We start from the raw sequence: 18,195 nt of genomic DNA on the forward strand, positions 1-18,195 counted from the left end.
TTGTAACCATACCTGTGGCCACAAATGATCACAAGTCCAATAAGTTCCCCACTTGCCTGTTTCTAGTATTTTCTCAATATACTTTTCTGCCATTCCCTAACAAACTGCTCGTATCTCCAAAGGATCAAACTCAAACTGCCGAGCATCTTAAACCTGTAAATCCAGAAGCCCACACCACAATACCCGAACACTCAGACTAACCAGATGCCTGTGGTGTGTCCATCAACATACTGCTGTTACTATGTCAACAACAGTGTTGCCACCGCTCAGAAGCCTTTGACTCAAACATTTTATCATCCACACCCTTACAAGTAATGACATTATGTTCCTCGTGAGGCTGCCATGCCAGTATTTCCTGATCCTTCAGCCACACCTCTTACCAGCACAGCTCCATCAGCTCAGAGAATTTCAGCCTGTCTGCCGTGTTTCCTCTTTGCCCTTTCCTTTATCATCGGAGGCCAAAACTGGATACACAATCATTGACTGAATTTGTTTAAAACACTCATACTCAACTGTTTTGTCGTGTTTTTCAGTCAGTCCATCACCTATCCTTTGGCATTCCTTAATGTGTACATTTATGCAGGATTGCTTTCTTTCATCTGTACGCTGTGAACAGGTTGCTGTACATTTTACATTAACTCACTGGCAACTGGATGACAGTAAATTATTTTCAGTAACTATGTTGCTGTAGTTTAAGTTGCAGTAAAATTACTGTAAATACTTTTTACATTAACTTAATAGCATACAGCTGCCAATCTGCCAGTAACTTATTTTATTTTATTATTCAGTCTGTAAGAAAATTATTGTATTTGTTGTTTTTATTTATTTTTTAATTATAGCAACAGAAGTGTCACAAAAGTCACTCTAGTTGAGCACTGCAAACCACATCTAACTTTCCATAAAATAAAATATAAAATCACAATTAGTCACGAAGACCTGTCACTACAAGATGCTTTTTAATTGTTAAACGTACAATTAAAACAAATTACAACAAATAACAATTATACTCATATATGGCGTCTTTTCGCTTGGTCTTAATATTAATAACTAATAAACACGCCTGGCTGTCCTAATATCTGCGACAGTAACACAGTGCTCTTATCATATCAAATCAAACATTCACCTGATGATGGTATGAGATGCAGAAACAGAGATTCACTAAAGTTATTAGTATTAGCTATTAGTTTAGCAGCATCACTAAAATTAAAAACATGTTAAAAAGTTAGGCTTGACTATTGAAACCCTTTATTTCAGGCTGTTCTACAAGCTACCTGAAAAACCTTCAGTTAATCCAAAATAATGCAGAGAAAGTACTAACAAGGGATAGAAAGAGACACAATATTGACCCAATATTGGCTTCTCTTCACTGACTCCTGTTAAATCCAGAGCTGAATTTAAAATCTTTACCCTCACATTCAGGGTACATTCATAGAAACATAATTCCAACAGAAACTGCTCTCAGGCTGCAGGCCTGTTTTTAAAAGTAGAATTCAACGCAAAGCCTTCAGCTATCAGGCCCGTCTCCCTTCTAACCAGCTCTTAGTTTGAATTTGAAACACAGACACAACCTTTACTTTTAAGATTAGGTTTAAACGTTTCTTTTCGATAAACCATTTAGGATCAGATGACCCTGAACAATTGCTACAATAGGTTTAGGCTGCTGTGAGACCTCTTATGACACTCTGAACACTTCTTCTCCACTCCACTCTCACCTCTCTACACCAGCCTGTGTTTATACACCACTACTGCGTGACATTAAACTGTATTTCTTTTGTCTCCTGTAGTATGTTTTGGCCCTTGTCTCACTTTGTTCTCCTTTATTCTTTTCTCTTTCCCCTCACTCCCCAACTGGCTGCCGCTCCCCTGCCAGAGGTTATGTCTTGGTAAAAGAACGTTTTTCCTTCCCACTCTTGCAAAGAGGTAGCTCTTAGAGATCGTCTGATTCTTGGGGTTTTCTCCGAACAATAGAATCTGTACCTTACAATATAAAGCACCTTCAGACAGCTGTTGCTGTGAATTAGTGATTTATAAATAAAACTTAATTACCTCAGAGCCTGTCAGGGGGACAGCAACCTTAGCAGAGATACCCAGACCTCTCTCTCCCTAGCCACGTCCTCTAGCTCTTCTAGTGGGACCCCATAATATTCTCAAGCCACCTGAGTGACTTAATCCCTCCACCGTTTCTTGGATCTGCCTCTAGGTGCCCTCACAGTAGGATATACACAAGACGCCTTAATTAGGAGGTACCTGAGTGTTTTAACCACCTCATCTGTCTCCTTTGATGTGGAGATATTCCTGTAAACTTAACTTGCATGGTTTCTTTCTCAAGATGAATGTTGTTTGATAACAGAATAATCTTAAATTTATCTTCTAGTTCAACTGATTGATAAACCCAAAACTGAAATTCTGCATCTATGTTGTCATTAACCAGTCACATTTACATATATTTAGCACAAAAGTAAGGAAATATGTGTTTGGTCTTTCTTTGAGAAGAATGCTTCTTGGCAATAAAACTTATGCCACTGGAAAACCTGTTTATTTTACCTGACATGGTGACACATCTGTAAGGAAAATGCATTTGTGAGTTGTGCAGCAGACTTGAGTATGTTGGTTGCATCCATGAAAAACTGGCCGAAAACGTCTGTGCCAGAATCAAACAGCTTAATGTTTTGAGCTTCTGGTCTTTATCAGGACTGGTTGTTGGCAACATGTGCGCTGTACCTGAACATGTGGGTGAACATTATGTTCAGCGTTGAGCCCAGAGTCGGCCTAGCAATTAGATCGTAGGGTCAAAGTATGGAGAAGATGCAGAGAGAGAGAGGTAATTGATCTGCGATCAGTGGCAATCACACATTTCCAAGCTGTTTGGCACTGGGAGAGACGTTTTGACAAACTTTTCATGCAACCCACAGACTCAACTCTGCTGCTCTAACCACAAATGTATTTGCCTTACAAATTTGGCTCCATTTAAAGGGATATAAACAGTTTTTTTTTTCAATGATGTAAGATTTATTCCCCCCCAAAAAAGAAGCATTGTTAGAACAGATACATAATCGACCAGGTTTCTATACTGTTTTGTGTTACGTTTATATTCAGGGTACAAATACAGACCCTAACATTCCCAAACAAAATACTGAGTTAAATTTAAGAGAAAATATCTGCAGCCACGCCTGAAAACATTTACTTGAACAGTGCAAGGTCAGGGACGTGTGACCCAGCAGTCAACCTGCTCACCTGCGTGGATCACACGCGCGAAGGATGGGCGAGAGCTCGGCACTGCTCTGACGTCGAGCACGCTATTTGACGTCACCGTGGGAGTGTCCACCATCGGGAGAAATGAACGGTCATCAACACAATCCTCTGAGCGCTCATGTAAGTTGATACCCGCAAAACACACATTTTTTTTTAAAATGTGAGAAGCCTCGTATGAATGAAACGTGTTTCCTCGTGCTGTCGCCCGCCGTGCAGGCACTCCAGGGCCGGTGGGTTAATTATCCGGTTGCCGCTGCCGCCTGGCGATGAGCCTGTTTGCTGCCTGTAGCTAACCATGGCTGAAGCGATGTTGGTTAGCTTTGAGAGCCTAGCCAGCCTGCTGCTAACTGACAGCTGCGAGTGGTCAGGCGGCGAATAAGCGCCTGATTTACCAGCCAGGGTGTTCAGGGTGGGCGATGTGGAGTGTATTTACATGTGTGTGCTCACGAAAAGCGAACTGATTGCTCATGTTGTAACTCGTCAGGGTTCAACTTTGGGGACAACACCCAGCTGGATTCAGTGACGATATATGTATATGTTTTTTTAACAGTCGGGATATTCGAGGAATATAACATTTAGCTAAAACTAAAGGATTTTGTCCATCAAGCCCTGGTACAAAGAGTATTAGCTAACGCAAAGCTGCTCTGCGAGGACTAAATACGCCACCATGAAATACAAGAAGGTGTGATTAAGAAAGCCTGGTGGGAGTAGGTGACAGATGGCCACCCAATACCTCCAATGTAAACGTGTTCGAGATTTTCACACCTGTCGGGACCGTCCCCGCCTCCCCCTCTCCGGTGCTGATGCTGTCAGTTTATTTCTGCTATTATGGATTTTGATGGTTACATTTCATATGGCAGGAGAGTTTCCAGTGTTCATGACTCAGTATCTTGGTAGCCTATTTGTTGTTTGGGTATGACTGCATAAGGTTTCATTGTCATTATGCAAGCATAATGAAATTATAGCTATACATGGTGCATGCAAGGAGTAGAGATAGTGAAGGTGTTAATGTAAATACCTGAGGTCATCCATCCAAAGCACCTGAAAGTGCACAAGACAGATAAAGAAGACGTGTGCAGGCAGGGTGGAGATGAACGTCACGGGTGATCTGAGACAGAAGGATAGCAGCAAGTGAAAGGGAAAGTTTACAAGATATAGATATGCATAAGTTAGTGACAGAGTTCAGCAGTGCTACAGCTTCTGGGAAGAAGTTGTGTTTCAGTTTGTGTTTGTGGGTGTAAGTGTATGACGAGGCTCTTCTAGAATAACCTGTAATAATGACATTAATAGCCATGTAGTGTAATAAACAGCTACTAAATGTGTATTAACGCTTTGTTTTGTTGAAAACGGGGAACTCCTGCAGAACTGCTGCTATCACTGGAGAGCCTGTCATAAACACCTGTCACCTTACACAGCGGTCATCTTCTGGTTTATACATTCAAATCAGGGATGTTGGGTGAACTTTAATATGAAGCCACATTACAAGGCGTGGCAGCAGTGAGAGGTGATGCTAGCCTACACTCTGTTCTTTGCAGGATACACACACTGTTAAATCAATCAGGTCTCCTGACAACACAAAAACAACACAAACTGGCTTTAAAGAGTTTCGGCTTCTGTATGTAGGTTGTAAAACATTGACTGCATTTTAAAGAGCTTCACGTGAGCTCCGGTGTGATGTGGGCAGGGGTTTGACACTGCGATATGTGCTGTTATCATGAATTTTAAGCATGACCTCGCTCCGCTTAACACCAACACCGGTGTGCACCGTGGAGTGAAATAAACGCCCTCCGGCTCCTTTACGTTAGCTTGCCCGGTTAGCCACCAGTGGAGAAGCCAAGCCTTCAATTCGGGGAAAGCGATGTTTTCTGACTTTAGCTGGCACAAGGGTTTGTACCACTCTGAAGTAAAGCCGTAGATTTCACGATTGTTTTGTGAAAATGTCCAACAGTAGTTTTTTTAAAGCCCGGACCCACGAATATAAGCTAGCGAGCTGCTAATTCCATCCTCTTCTTATCTCTGGCTAATGTTAAACCGCTGGGCTCGGACTATTTGCAGTAACTCAATAACGGCACTCATACAGACAAGTATGTACATACATAATTTAGTTTATCACAGCATCTCCTTTTCAATTTTTAAGTACAGGCGTTACTACAGTTACGTCACATGTAATGACACCGAATGCACCTGTAACCCCTCGAGTAATGTAATTACCTAGCCGGGGCTGTGTGGTGATGGGTAAACGACGGGCGGCTTACGTGGTTTTGTCAGGGTGTTTTCTTTTCCTACCGTCCTTTATTTCACAAAGAATGAGTGCAGAGAGGAGTTGTTCAGGTGATATGAATCAATCACGAACACGAACAAAAACAACAGAAACATGCCGGGACCATCATTAATTCATGGTAGAGCTTAAACGTACTCAACCACCTCTCTGGTTGAGAAAATGAAAAAAACATTAGCACAGTACAGTTTGATTTAACTCTCTTAACTTCATTGAAGCGAACTGAAGTAAGTGTCAGTGCTATAAATACATTTAGCTGAGCCTTTTTGTCTTGACAGGATCATTTTGGTGCTGTAGTATATTTAAAGGAGACTTTTTTTTATTAGTAGGCACAGATCCTTTTCACTCCTTGTGCTTTGATTGTGGCAGATTATTCTTACAGACAGCGATGTTTACATCTGTGTCAGTGTCGCATTATTTTATTGTAGATTTGCCTCCGTAAACCTGTCCAGCACATAATCCCTCTGGGCTATGCAGCACTATTAATTAACATTACACAGTTAATTAAGCTAAAAGTCCTCAGGGGGGCGGGGGCCCTGCGCTCTACAAAATTAAACTACATGTTTTCATTCCGCCATCCAACGAGTTGTATGAGCTTCCTGACATAGGGGGGATGGCTGTAACCATTTGTTGTGGATTGAATATCGGATATTAAATGGCCTTGGTTTGTTGTGTGTGCTGTTAGGGGCAATCCTTGTGGTTTTTAATTTAAATCCTCATACATCAATTTCAGCAGCACTGCAAGAACACCCTATTACAGCTTTGCTTTATAAGATTGTTAGAATTAATTATTGGTGCCAAATATTGACTCTACTTTTAGTGCAGGAGGATGGCTGCTTGTGGTCTTAATAATACAGATTATGTAACTGCTTGATTATTACCGCACATTAGTACACACTTTTGCATCTCTTTTTAATGCTTGTTTTTCTTGTTCTTCTTTTTCTTTGCAGCATGTGATCTTTCTAAATGTCCACGGAAACAGTTGACTGAAGTTTGACAGCTCTTCTGCCAGTTTTAATTTGGAAAAACGTACCCAGAGGAAGCAGTGCTGGATACTTGCCTGGATTACTGAGTCTTTTTCTGTGGCAATAGAATAGATCTATTGCACATGACCACATTTGAAGGTATGTCTTATCACCAAGTACACTCCTGCTGCAATGAATGCCCTTTTTGTCAGGATTGACATTGTTGGATCTTTTCACTTATCTATCTCTATCCCCAGTTAAATTAAGGAATAAACTAATGCATTCAACCTAGTTTATGGTAATGAGTGTGAATAAGAGTATTCAAGAGTATTTCTGAGGCCTCAAAACAGCTGATCATGCTGGAACTCACAGTGCCCTGGGAAGAGTGGATTGAGGAGGCCAATGAAAGGAAACGACGACTTGGAAGACTTTCTATGAGCCCATAGAAGTGGGTTGTAGGGGTTTGCCAGACGATCACTCTGCAAAGTCCTAGGCCGGCTGGGCGTGGCTGGGGCAGCCAAGAAGAGGGCCATCCAGGCTGTGAGTGAAGCGGCAGAGAAAGCCACAAGGTAGCTGTGGATCAAGAGGGCTGATCCGTGGGTAGCTACGTACCGCAAGTCGGGGCCTGATCACCCCCGGCTGGGTATGATGTTGTGAGACCCGAAACACCTGATGACCCCAGGATACATCACTGAAGATGCGTACCAGTGCATCCAGGAGATGTGTCTTTTATACTAGTAAGACACAGCTCCAAAAGGACTTGCTGACATGCTCCAAACAGGAACGCTGCTTGCATATTTCTGGTGTAGGAACTTGTGGGTCGTTTCAGGGCACCTTGAAACAACAACTGGTTGAAACAACAACAGCTGGTTTCAGTGGTTAAAAAATGAATCATAGCAGCATTGGTTTAAACTCTCTAAAGTCAATTAACCACCTTTTCTTTCCTGAAAAACGCTAATTTAGGAGAAGTGGAACGATGTTCCCTCTGTTGTGGTTTCATTCATCCTCGAGCTGCCTCGTGCCTGCCGCTTGTTCCTGCAGTGAAAACGTACCTCATATAGATGATGTGCCCATGCAGCACTGTATGTACACAGAGTGATGGGCGAATGTTGGCTGACCCACTTCAAAGAGAACACTTTGCCCTCAGCCTGGAGGACTCAGATGCCTTTGTACTTTTATTGTAGATGTAGGACGTTGTCACATATCTGTGTCGAATATTTGTCTTCACACGAGTCTTGTAAGCGATTCAGAGTAATAATGTGTGGTCAAAGAGCTTCTGTTTCTCATATCAGATGAAATTTATGCTTTAATCTGTTGGATATGTTGTTATTTAGATAAATATAGTATTCAATACCTCTATGAGCAGGTAGCTCCTCTGAACTGAAGCAGCAGATACGAAAACCAAGAGCAACAACAGGAGTGAACCAAGATACTGGTTTAAAACTAAATAGCAGCGTTTTAATGTGTTGTTTCTGCAAGAAGCGGTTAAGGAGCTTCCTTTCGTTACTGAACTGTTCACCACCACCTACTCTTGAACAATGAGCTTTCTTCTCAGATGCTGCAGGTCTAAAAGCTGGACTAGCATGCAGTGAGTCACAGTGTCACTAATGGAGCATTTCAAAGGGTTTTCTGGGCCGGTTTGCTCTGCTGACTTGTTAAATGATACATACATAGCTGTGCTGACTCAAAGGATCATTTTTCTGTTTGTCTGCAAAGTAGCTCGTCCTCAATCACTTTAAGCCTTGGATGTTTTCTTTATGGCTCGATGAAACAGACGGTACATTGTGTCTCGCAAAACAGACTGTCTGACGGCTCATCATAAAGTTACTGCTGCAAAATAAACCGCATCACAGCCTTAGTGACATGCAGCGTCGACTGTAATGTTCCCTTGGTTATCATGCTTTGAAAGATGTATTAAAGGTGTAACGTAGCAAGTGAATATTTGATTTAGAAAACATCAAACCCTCTAATTGGTAATCCTCTGCTGTCCATAAGCACTCTGATTAGGGACAGGCGCGATCTCACATACTTGAAGCATGCAGAAGCACGGCTTGAGACCAGTTAAATTGCCTGTTAGTGATATAAGAAATCAGCATGCTTGAAAATTGTACTTAAAAATAATTGAGTTTAATTATTGTCAAAACATGCCCATGAATTCAAACAAAGAAGACTGTGTAGCGCTAACTCTGCTGTTTGGTTTGGAGCTTGTAGGACAAATGATTTGAAAAGTGTTTAAGTAGGAATCTCTCAGGCTTACATCCTCCCGTCTCGTATGTGTTGCAGATGAGCTGTGCAGTGACAGCTCCTTGGAGCAGTTCTAAGCTGCGTTCATGTTTTCATATTCATGAGCTGTTGTCTTGTCTTGCTGTTGTAGTGTATATCTAGTAGTTGTTACTCAACAGTAACAATGCGTATTAAACATAAACTTAGTGTCAGGGACTAAAGGTTTTAACCAAAGGTCCACTAGGCTGTTGACGCTTTCCGGTGGGCAACATGTTGGATGCTGATAAGTTGTTTATTGCAGTGCTGGTTTACATATCCATCATTCCACTCATTAGTGACTGAGTGGCTTTTGTTCAGCTCTGTTTTTCTCTTTTTCCTGTTATTTGAATATTGTAATTTATGTTTTTTATTTTGTCTGCGCTTCTGCTTCATTTAGCCAGTCCTGATTCGTGAGTCAGAAGAGGAGAGGCTGGGCTGATGGTAAGCTCTCTTACAAACTATCTAACCTTCTCTATTGCTCTCATCCTCACTCTGTCGTTTCATGTTGATAAACCCAAAGAGCTGTGTTCAGCACAAACTGACATTTAAAAGCCGAACACTTGGAGTGGCCCTCTATATTACAGGATGTAGCCTTCTCATGAAATGAGAAGCAAAGTGGGGAGGCCGCTGTGGATCGTGGAGCACCTTACTCAGTTGAGAAATAGATTGTAGTCACTCTCCATTTAGATCTTCATTTATGTTTATTTTACGTTTAGTTTGTTGTGGTCTCTTTGTTAGCATCTGAACATTCTCAGTTACGTTGATTATTTAGTTCTGTAAGGAACACTTTCTGAAATGTAATAATTCAATGATTTTATACATAAGGGCAAAAATAAAGAATGGACACTATCTGCACATGTGCAGTATATCAGATATGAGCATTTCAGAAACTGTACTTGTTTATTTCGTAGATTTTATGTTTTTGCTTTACTGGGTTGACACAGTCATGACACGAAACACGCAGTATAGCTTTCTGGTGATGATTCTGGTGTTTTTTTTCCCTTACATATCATGTGAGTAATCTACTTTTAGGATCTCTTTGCAAAAATAAAATACTTAAACAAAGTTGATCCTTAACAGGGTGCTGATTGTGCTTTTAGGTTACATATAATGTCCCTTTGTGTTGCATTAATGTTTCCATGGAAGTGTAGTTATGTGCAGCTTTGCCACAGCCTCCATTCAAACTTACTCTTCCAAGTTTTGTGGCACATGCTCTGCTGTCATCAGGAAAAGCCCTCGAATAACAAGTTTGCTTGGCCTTACTGAACACAGAGGAGCTGCATGAGCACAAATTCCAGCAAACTTGTCAATTTTATTTTTAAACACCAAATATCCAAATAGAACATTCACAGTCTCTCTTGGTCACAAGTTACTTTGATGCGTCTCCAGTTTAGTATTTTCTCGTCCTCTGACCAGTGGCAGATTGCCCTTGCAGCTATCACACACTGTTATTCTACCTGGTTAGCTGTAATTACATTCCATTCAGCTGTTAATGTGAGAAATAGTAAATGATTCACAGATTAGTTGCAGATTATTAATCACAATGTAGTGGTTTACACATTCACATTCACAAAAGGTCACCTGTTCAATTCCAGCTGGAGACACAAATTCCTTTTTTGGTTGAGTCAGGAAGGGCAAACGGTGTAAAGCTGTGCCAAATTAAACATGCGGCGCTGCCTGCTGTGACGAACCCTTTTGACAAGGAAGCAGGGAAACGTAGCTTTAGTTGTAGGTTAATAATATTTGCCTTATATGGCTTTTTACATCAAATCTTAATTGAATAATCATAGCATCCAGGATGTGTTAACCAATCTAGATGACACTACCTAGTGCACCAGCATCTAAATGTAAATAGCATTTGGGAATTAGTTTTATAACACAAATTCTTGCAAATTATATATATGAAGTTTAGTTGCAGATCTCAAAATGATGAACAAATACAAGAACAATAAATATAAGTTTTAATTATTCAGTTGTTCGGTGTTTTGAACCATTTGCTGTATTTGCCATCTCACCAAATAAGAATAACACGATAGATTAACACGCATGTCTGTGTTTTTGGACAACGAGAACAAGTGCCTCATTGATAATAACTGTGAGGAGGAAGGCTGCTCAGTCACCACAGGTCCCGTCTGAATATTATAACACATTTAAACCCCTTGATGAGCCACAGTGGGTGTTTTGTCTTTTTACTGAAACAGTGGCATTTAAAAAAATTAATATCACGCTAAAAATTACGACTGGTATACCAGCACGTCCAGTACATCTGCCCAGCACGAACCGAAATGGGTACCTATGTCTTTATCCAGATTGTGAACAAAAGTTAACTAAGAATCATGTTGACTGCAAAAAAAAAGGTCATGTCTGTGCCAACCCAGGTTTTTGTTGCTTAGTATTGTTTCCTATTCTTCTGCTGCTTATTATGTTCCTCACTCACTGCTGCATGTCATAATACATTTTATTTTCCTTTTGTGGTAGACAAGCATGACATTGAGCCAAGCCACAGATGCATGCCCACTCAAAAGGCCCAACTGAGCGCCATCCCCTCTGCTTCCCTGCTTTCAACCTGCCTCTCAGAGGGCGGGGTGTCGACGGGGCGTAGCTAGTCTCCTTCACACCCCGAGCAGGACCCTCACTGTGAAACTGGAGGTCTCAGATGGATCAGGGTAGTAGTGAGCAGAGTCCAGAGGAGCCGGACGCAGGAGGGCGAGCGGAGCCAGAGCTCGGCAGGAGGGCGTCGGAGTCAGAGCACGGCTTGTCCAAAATCACCCATAATGCCCTGGAGAACATGGGAGCGTTGGGCCATGGCCTGAAGCAATTCTTCCAGCCACAGCGCCGACGCTCCTCCGTTTCCCCGCATGACTCCGCCTCGTCCTGCGCAAGCGCCCCTCCCTCCGAACCCGCTGACGTAGGGTCAGAAGTAGGGGACACCCCCGCCTCCTCGGCCCTCCCTTTGGATTCTGACACCCCTGCCACTTCCGCCCCTCCTGCAGCTCTGAGCCGTGTCCTGCAGCAGATCCGAGGTCCACCAATGATAAAGCGAGGCACCAGCCTGCAGAGCCGCCGCAGCAAGGCGGGCGGCACTGGGGACCCTCCCCAGAAAGGTAGCCCACAGATCCACCGGCGCAGCACCCATGAAGCCCTGTTGCAGGCTGGACGCCCACGCTCCTCTTCGACCACAGACACACCCAGCAGCCCAGCCTTGGCTGACATGCTGCTGACCTCTGGTTACCACTCCACTGAAGAGCCCGACAAGGTGAGAGTCTTAGTTTTGATTCTTGTTGTAAAATCTGGCGTGTTTGCCCTAAAAAGTCTGAACTGAAACTTGCCAGTAAATAAAAGTGTTTAATGTCAGTAATAGTGTGTTATAGCTGGTTCAGGATCTGCCTCCAGTTAATGTAGTATTACTTGTCAAAATGCTTGTTTTACAAACTGTAATGTCGAAAGACAAAAATAGAACCAGAGTCTTTACTTATACTTAGTTTCTAATTTGAAAATGAGACATTTCCTGATTCACGGATGGAAACTGTAGTTCCAGAAGTCAGAATGACACTCACCTCTAACCACATACAAATATGTGCAGTGTACTGTGAAAGCACAGGATGTGAAGTACAACTCTCACTGCAAATCCTGACATCATTATACTGTATATAGAGATGAGGTCTAAACCTTCAGAATCAAGGTGCAATACTAAGGCTTTGCACTCAGGATTAATTTGTTTGGCTTATTTAAAAATAAACAGTTACATTTTAAAAATAAACACAAACTGACTCGCGCACTAATTTGTGTGCAGGAATGTCAAAACTAAATGAGTTGGACAAACTTGTTAAGAGGCCATTAATGCTTTAGATGCGCAGGGATGAGCTGCTGAATGGGGAGATGAGCTGTCAGCGGTGGAAGGTCAGAGATTGCCTTTGAGTGTTTGGTCACTATGTGCTTTAAGCCTTTCTAAATTTAGCTTTTGCTGTCCGAGTGTACTTCAGGTCAGAGCGGGCTTGCAGGGCTAAACAAACTCAAAACTTGTTTGTTTGACATTTAAGTACAGTTATGAAAGACTGCATGACCTCACAATGGCGGGAAACTCTCTTAAATTGATTATTCGGCAAAACCCCCCAAAACAACCTCAGAAATAAGAAGCGATGGTGGGGGGTATTAGCATGTGCTAAAAATAGGTGATACACTTGGAATGTGGTTAATGATGCTGAACTTGTAATCAGCAGCTCTCAGCTAAAGTCTGCTTATGGCTGACAGTAAAAAAAGTCTCTCAATCTCTTTGTTGTTTACTTTTAGAAGAAGTAGACACTAAAAATTAATGGATGAGTTTTCAGTTTGAGATGCACAAGTTTATATAAACAAATTGTAAATTTAAAGCTAGTTTTTGCATGTGGTCAAACATCACATCCATCAGCCTTGCAGTCCTTTACCTTTATAGTCGGCAGGTGTGTTGAATGTGGTTTTTTTTTTTAGCCGGATACAAACCGACACCAGTCAGGATCACTGATTCAGAAATCATGTAGGAGGAAAATTTCATGATTTCTGAATATAAAAACTTTATTTATGCTGTTACAGAAGATTATTGTGATTATAGGAATAGGGTCACAATCACACATAAAACACGAGCTTTGTAGAAGATGTTACATTATTATGTAGCTGCTCTACGACTCACCCTTGTCGTTTCAAGTATATTCAACCCTGCAGTTGGAATTTGAAGTAGTCTTCCTGTTTTGCAGGTTATTAGATAGCGTAACCTTGCATCACCTTTTTGGGTTTACGTCATTTAGTTGGCTGCAGTCGTGTTTTCAGTCATGGGTGTTGGCTCTCGTGTTTGTTGATTTTCTGTTTCAGATTTAATGTTTCTCTCTCCCGCGGCCTCAGGGTGAGGGTGTTCGTTTGTGGAGTCGGGTTACTTGTCCTGGACTTTGTAACTAAAGCACGTCACAGGGGGAACATTTAAATTGCTGTCATAGCAGCACCACAAAAATTTGTTGACTTGCTGCCTTTTGAATGATTTTTCTTTCCTTCTGTTTACCTATTTTATTGTACTTGTACCTTCTGGATTTGGAGCTGGGCAGTGACAGTTAAGGTGGAATTTTGTTGACAGGTGCCCTCTGCTGTTGTGAATATGTAGTTACAGATCACTCTGAAGGGTGCAAACGTGTGTGCATGAGTAGGTGAAAATAGTCATTTGTATACCTTCAGTTAGTGCTGATCAGTGTTGCCAGTTTTTGGCCTAAAAAAATCTTTGCAAATTAAACCTTAAGTTTAAAAGGAGCGATTCACAGGTTACTCAGCGTTTATAGGATGATTAAAACTACAAAATTGGCCCAGCAGGAGCAGTTTGTCATTTTGAATTGGACACAAATGGTGTGATCCAGAGACATTAGAGAAATGTATCAAAAATGATGTTGCCATTTATACAAATTGTGGAGTAGTTGATACTTTTACACTTTCAGTGCAGGACTTACTAAACTGATAAAACACATCCGTTTAGCACACTATATGAAACGAGGAGGTTAGTTTTAACTATGGCACAGTGATTTAAATGTTTTGATTATATTTTAAGTGGTTAAATACTTTCCTCTTTCCACTTTTCTTGAACAGCTTGATCGTTACGATGCATCGGGCCCTGCTATATCACCCAATGCCCTCCCATACGGCGCAGATGGATATGACGTGGTTGACAGTACCCCAGACCCCCAGCGTACCAAGCAGGCCATTGCCCAACTGCAGCAGAAGATCCTCAAGCTCACAGAACAAATCAAGATAGAACAAACTGCACGTGACGACAATGTGGCCGAATACCTGAAACTCGCCAATAATGCTGACAAACAGCAGAGTGCACGCATCAAACAGGTGTTCGAGAAGAAGAACCAAAAGTCGGCTCAGACCATCCAGCAGCTGCAGAGGAAGCTTGAGCACTACCACCGGAAGCTTCGAGAGGTGGAGCACAACGGCATCCCTCGCCAGCCCAAAGACGTTTTCCGAGACATGCATCAGGGCCTGAAGGACGTCGGAGCCAAGGTCTGTGTTGTTTTTTTTTTGTTTTGTTTTTTTTTTAAGCGTCATTTAAATTTTTAGGTAATTTTTTTTCATAGCTCTCCAAAGCTTTGAAATCATCCTGTCCAAGTCGTTCTCCTGTAGTGCACTCATGCCTTAAAAAAGTGCCCTGACAACAGAACACTAAAATTCATATTATCTCAACCAAATAAGACAAACCTCTGCATTCTGCTCTCTTGCAAGGTGCTGTGGCATTTACCTGAAATACATCACTGCATGTAAATACTGCATACTTACTGCACATACTGCCAGTCGTTGTTCTCACTGTTGACTTTCTTGAAAAGCAGAACTCTGTTGAATAACTGATAAAATATGTGACTCGATATAGAGGAGTACAGTGGTAGTGGTTACCATTTACCTTCCATACTAATTATTTATGTTAAACCTTTGTGAATTTTCTCAGAGCAGCTCCCAGGTCACATGGAGGACAATGCTCAATGTTAAGACTGAAATGCATAAACATGAATAACAGACTAGTTATTTTTCTGGTGGAATCAATCCTCAAGTTCTCCATCTGATAGTGTTGCAGTAACATATTTGTGGCCTTTTTCCTTCAGTTTACTTGATAACAAACATCATACAATCTTAATCTGTGGCTTCACCGACCATTTGCTGAGTATCTGCTGCAGCACTTCACCTGGTTTAGCCATTTTTGATGATGCCATTGGAAGTGTCAGTGCAGTTGTACAAATCAGCCACGTAGATTAGAGGTGCAGAAGTAAAAAAATAGACTAGTCTTCCGTTTTTTAACTTTTTTTTTTTTTTTTTTTTATTAAATTGTTGTGCGGAGTCTGCATTCTCCCTGTGGTCGTGTGAGGTTCCTTGGTTACAGCCAATTAATGGGTTAATGGGTTAATGGGTTAATGGATAATTCAAAATACATCCACAGATTTATCTGTGATTATCTGGACTGCTGAACTGTTCAGGTGTACTCTTATCTTCTAACCAGTGTCAGTTAGGATAGGGTTTATCACCTCTCACCTCAACTTGAAAACATACCAGTAAAAGTTCAAAATGTTGTTTAATTTGTGATTGACCCAGTCATGCACAGATCTGCAGATGTGCCAATTAAAAGTGTGTGCGCTCTGCAAACTGTCTCGATACACTTGGTGTTTAATGTAGCCAGAGCTTTTTTACAGTATATCACAAAAGCATTCTTGAGTATTGACTTGATCCTGTTTCACTACAGGTAACAGGAGGCCTCTCCAGCTTCTCTCAAGCAACTCATTCTGCAGCTGGAGCCGTGGTGTCCAAGCCGAAAGAAATAGCTAACATCATCCGTAACAAGTTTGGCAGCGCTGATAACATCGCAGCTCTGAAGGACTCTCTCGATGAAACCCAAGGAGATGAGGGCATTGGTCCTGGGGGAGCAAGGGCACTTGGAACAGGGGCCTTACCATCCAGCCCAAAGTATCCCAGTGATGATGACTGCTCTAGTGCTACTTCTGGTTCTGCAGGAGCAAACAGCACCCCTGGTGCCCCAGGAGGCCCCCCCAGCTCTAAGGGCAACACGCTTGATCATGCACAAGCCTCAGGCTTTGATGCTATACTCCACGAGATCCAAGAGCTTCGGGAAAACCAAGGTCGACTTGAGGAGTCCTTTGAAAATTTAAAAGCCCACTATCAGCGGGACTACACTATGATCATGGAAGGGCTGCAAGAGGAACGATACAGGTAGATTTGTCATGTGCTCTGCAGTATAGTCTGTTTATGTAGGACTTGTACCATTTTGTGAAATGTGCTGCTTTGCAGGTGTGAACGTTTAGAAGAACAACTGAATGACTTGACAGAACTGCACCAGAATGAAATTTTGAACTTGAAACAAGAACTGGCGAGCATGGAGGAGAAGATCGCCTATCAGTCTTATGAACGAGCGAGAGACATACAGGTAAGCCTCGCTTGGATGAACAGAACACGTGTGCTTCCTTATTAGAGCTCTGTCACCGACTCTTTTGTCTCTCACCTGTAGGAGGCGCTGGAGGCTTGTCAGACACGCATTTCCAAAATGGAGCTGCAGCAGCAGCAACAGCAGGTGGTGCAGCTGGAGGGTTTGGAGAATGCCACAGCGCGGACTCTTCTTGGAAAACTAATCAATGTGCTGCTAGCTGTGATGGCAGTCCTTTTGGTGTTTGTGTCCACAGTGGCTAACTGCGTCGTGCCCCTGATGAAAACCCGCAGCCGCACACTTTCTACATTGCTCCTTGTAATTATCCTCGCCATCCTCTGGAGGCACTGGGATGCCATTTCAGAGTATATGCATCGCTTTCTTCTGCACCCCAGATGACCGGCCTGGAGAAGGTGCATTTAAGTAATTTAAACATGAAGGGACCGGAGGTGTGAAAGCGATAATAAAGGAATGACACTGGCCCATGTGGGAAGATGAATCTCAGCAGTCCTCCTTTTTCCAGCAGCTTCTCAAAACAGGAGGATTACAAAGCTGTCTGTCACTTTACTGCTCTATGAAATACGTTTCGAGGAGAATAAAAGTGGATACGGAGAGAAAAGGCTGGATGTTTGATATGGACTTTCTATATCTGGTGCAATTGTGGCACGAGCATACTGTAAAAGGGTGAACGGGGCATAGTTGAAGGAGCGGGCTGAGAGAACTGCACACTTGATTTCTCTCTTCTGAGTGAATTTGTTTACATGTGGGAAAACATTTCATTGTTTCCCCACAGAAGAAAATATTATTCAGAGTTTTATTACTTTTCAACTGATTCAAGTGGTATTGTTTTGGAGTTACTGCTATTTTTAATACAGCCGATTGATGGATTTTTATGTTCTTTTTAACTGTAATGAGCCTACAGTGTTCTGCAGTCATAGTCGCCCACGCTCTCTTTTTTGTACTTTCTTTTTTCTGGTCTTGTGATTCAATTTTTTTTCCGTCTGCTTTTTTTCCCCTCTTTGCTCTCTTTTCAGATTTCAGCTTTTATGACCAACACTTCTTCTCTCTGCTCACTACACTCTAAAGAACGGGGTGCTTGCACATCAGCTACATTGCTCTGGGTCAGACACATGTGGGTTCTTGTTTCTTACTGGATGTGTGAAGTCAGTAACACTGGTAACGGCACAGCCAGGATATTACTATTATGAAATTTTGTGCTTGGAGTTGCAATCATGCAAACCGGACCCTACTATCCTGGTGGTTTTTCCACTGCAGAGGAATCATCTATGAACTCATTTAACATACTTGAAGAGCAGTTAAAGTGCTCAAAGACTCAGTGCTTCCGTACTGTTTCTATTAGTGACAATGAAATAGTAATACTTTTAGTTGGGGTTTTTCTTGTTTTTTATTTTTTAATTAAAGATAAATAAATTTGCTGTTTAAAAACTGAACTTGAAAGTCTAACTTCTCTCCATCCTCGGTTGTCTATAAAAATC

General features: G+C 41.9%; 2 protein-coding genes and 1 long non-coding RNA gene across 8 annotated transcripts in view; 1 reads left to right on the forward strand and 2 right to left on the reverse strand.

Moving 5' to 3' along the window:
• Nucleotides 1-5,517, reverse strand: part of qrich1 (glutamine-rich 1) — a 21,224-nt gene extending 15,707 nt beyond the window's left edge. Inside the window, exons 1-2 of the mRNA XM_085456756.1 lie at nucleotides 5,464-5,517; nucleotides 4,271-4,360 (exon numbers count right to left, since the gene is read on the reverse strand). Coding sequence (XP_085312882.1) covers nucleotides 4,271-4,280 — 10 coding nt within the window. The 5' untranslated portion in view covers nucleotides 4,281-4,360; nucleotides 5,464-5,517. The remainder of the gene's footprint in view (nucleotides 1-4,270; nucleotides 4,361-5,463) is intronic.
• On the forward strand, nucleotides 3,294-18,150 carry tmcc1b (transmembrane and coiled-coil domain family 1b). Of its 6 annotated transcripts, XM_085456765.1 has the most exons (9): nucleotides 3,294-3,372; nucleotides 6,481-6,654; nucleotides 9,155-9,198; nucleotides 9,342-9,410; nucleotides 11,236-12,013; nucleotides 14,359-14,778; nucleotides 16,004-16,488; nucleotides 16,567-16,702; nucleotides 16,784-18,150. In XM_085456765.1, the coding sequence occupies exons 5-9, from the start codon at nucleotides 11,414-11,416 to the stop codon at nucleotides 17,096-17,098; spliced, it is 1,956 nt and encodes a 651-aa protein (XP_085312891.1). In that variant the 5' UTR covers nucleotides 3,294-3,372; nucleotides 6,481-6,654; nucleotides 9,155-9,198; nucleotides 9,342-9,410; nucleotides 11,236-11,413; the 3' UTR covers nucleotides 17,099-18,150. The 6 variants fall into 6 exon arrangements, with proteins under 6 accessions (XP_085312891.1, XP_085312887.1, XP_085312892.1 ...); XM_085456761.1 differs by lacking the exon at nucleotides 9,342-9,410; XM_085456766.1 differs by lacking the exon at nucleotides 9,342-9,410 and having other exon boundaries at nucleotides 11,751-12,013.
• On the reverse strand, nucleotides 10,057-12,537 carry LOC146709688 (uncharacterized). Its single transcript, XR_014920471.1, has 3 exons — nucleotides 12,315-12,537; nucleotides 10,339-10,449; nucleotides 10,057-10,243 (listed from the first exon to the last, which is right to left on the reverse strand). It is a non-coding gene; the product is annotated as an uncharacterized LOC146709688 (long non-coding RNA).
• Nucleotides 18,151-18,195: the final 45 nt, after the last annotated feature.

The sequence above is a fragment of the Copadichromis virginalis genome, linkage group LG5 (assembly GCF_057382275.1).
Source record: "Copadichromis virginalis isolate Kocher_CV1m ecotype Utaka linkage group LG5, C_Virginalis_male_GT1.1, whole genome shotgun sequence".
Taxonomy (NCBI): Eukaryota; Metazoa; Chordata; class Actinopteri; order Cichliformes; family Cichlidae; genus Copadichromis; species Copadichromis virginalis.

Excerpts from the sequence above, each read along its gene's own strand:
- tmcc1b (XM_085456765.1), top strand. The coding sequence starts at position 11,414 with ATGGATCAGGGTAGTAGTGAGCAGAGTCCAGAGGAGCCGGACGCAGGA. Across the intron at positions 12,014-14,358 it reads CCACTGAAGAGCCCGACAAG|CTTGATCGTTACGATGCATC; the intron begins GTGAGAGTCTTA and ends TTTCTTGAACAG. Across the intron at positions 16,489-16,566 it reads CTGCAAGAGGAACGATACAG|GTGTGAACGTTTAGAAGAAC; the intron begins GTAGATTTGTCA and ends GCTGCTTTGCAG.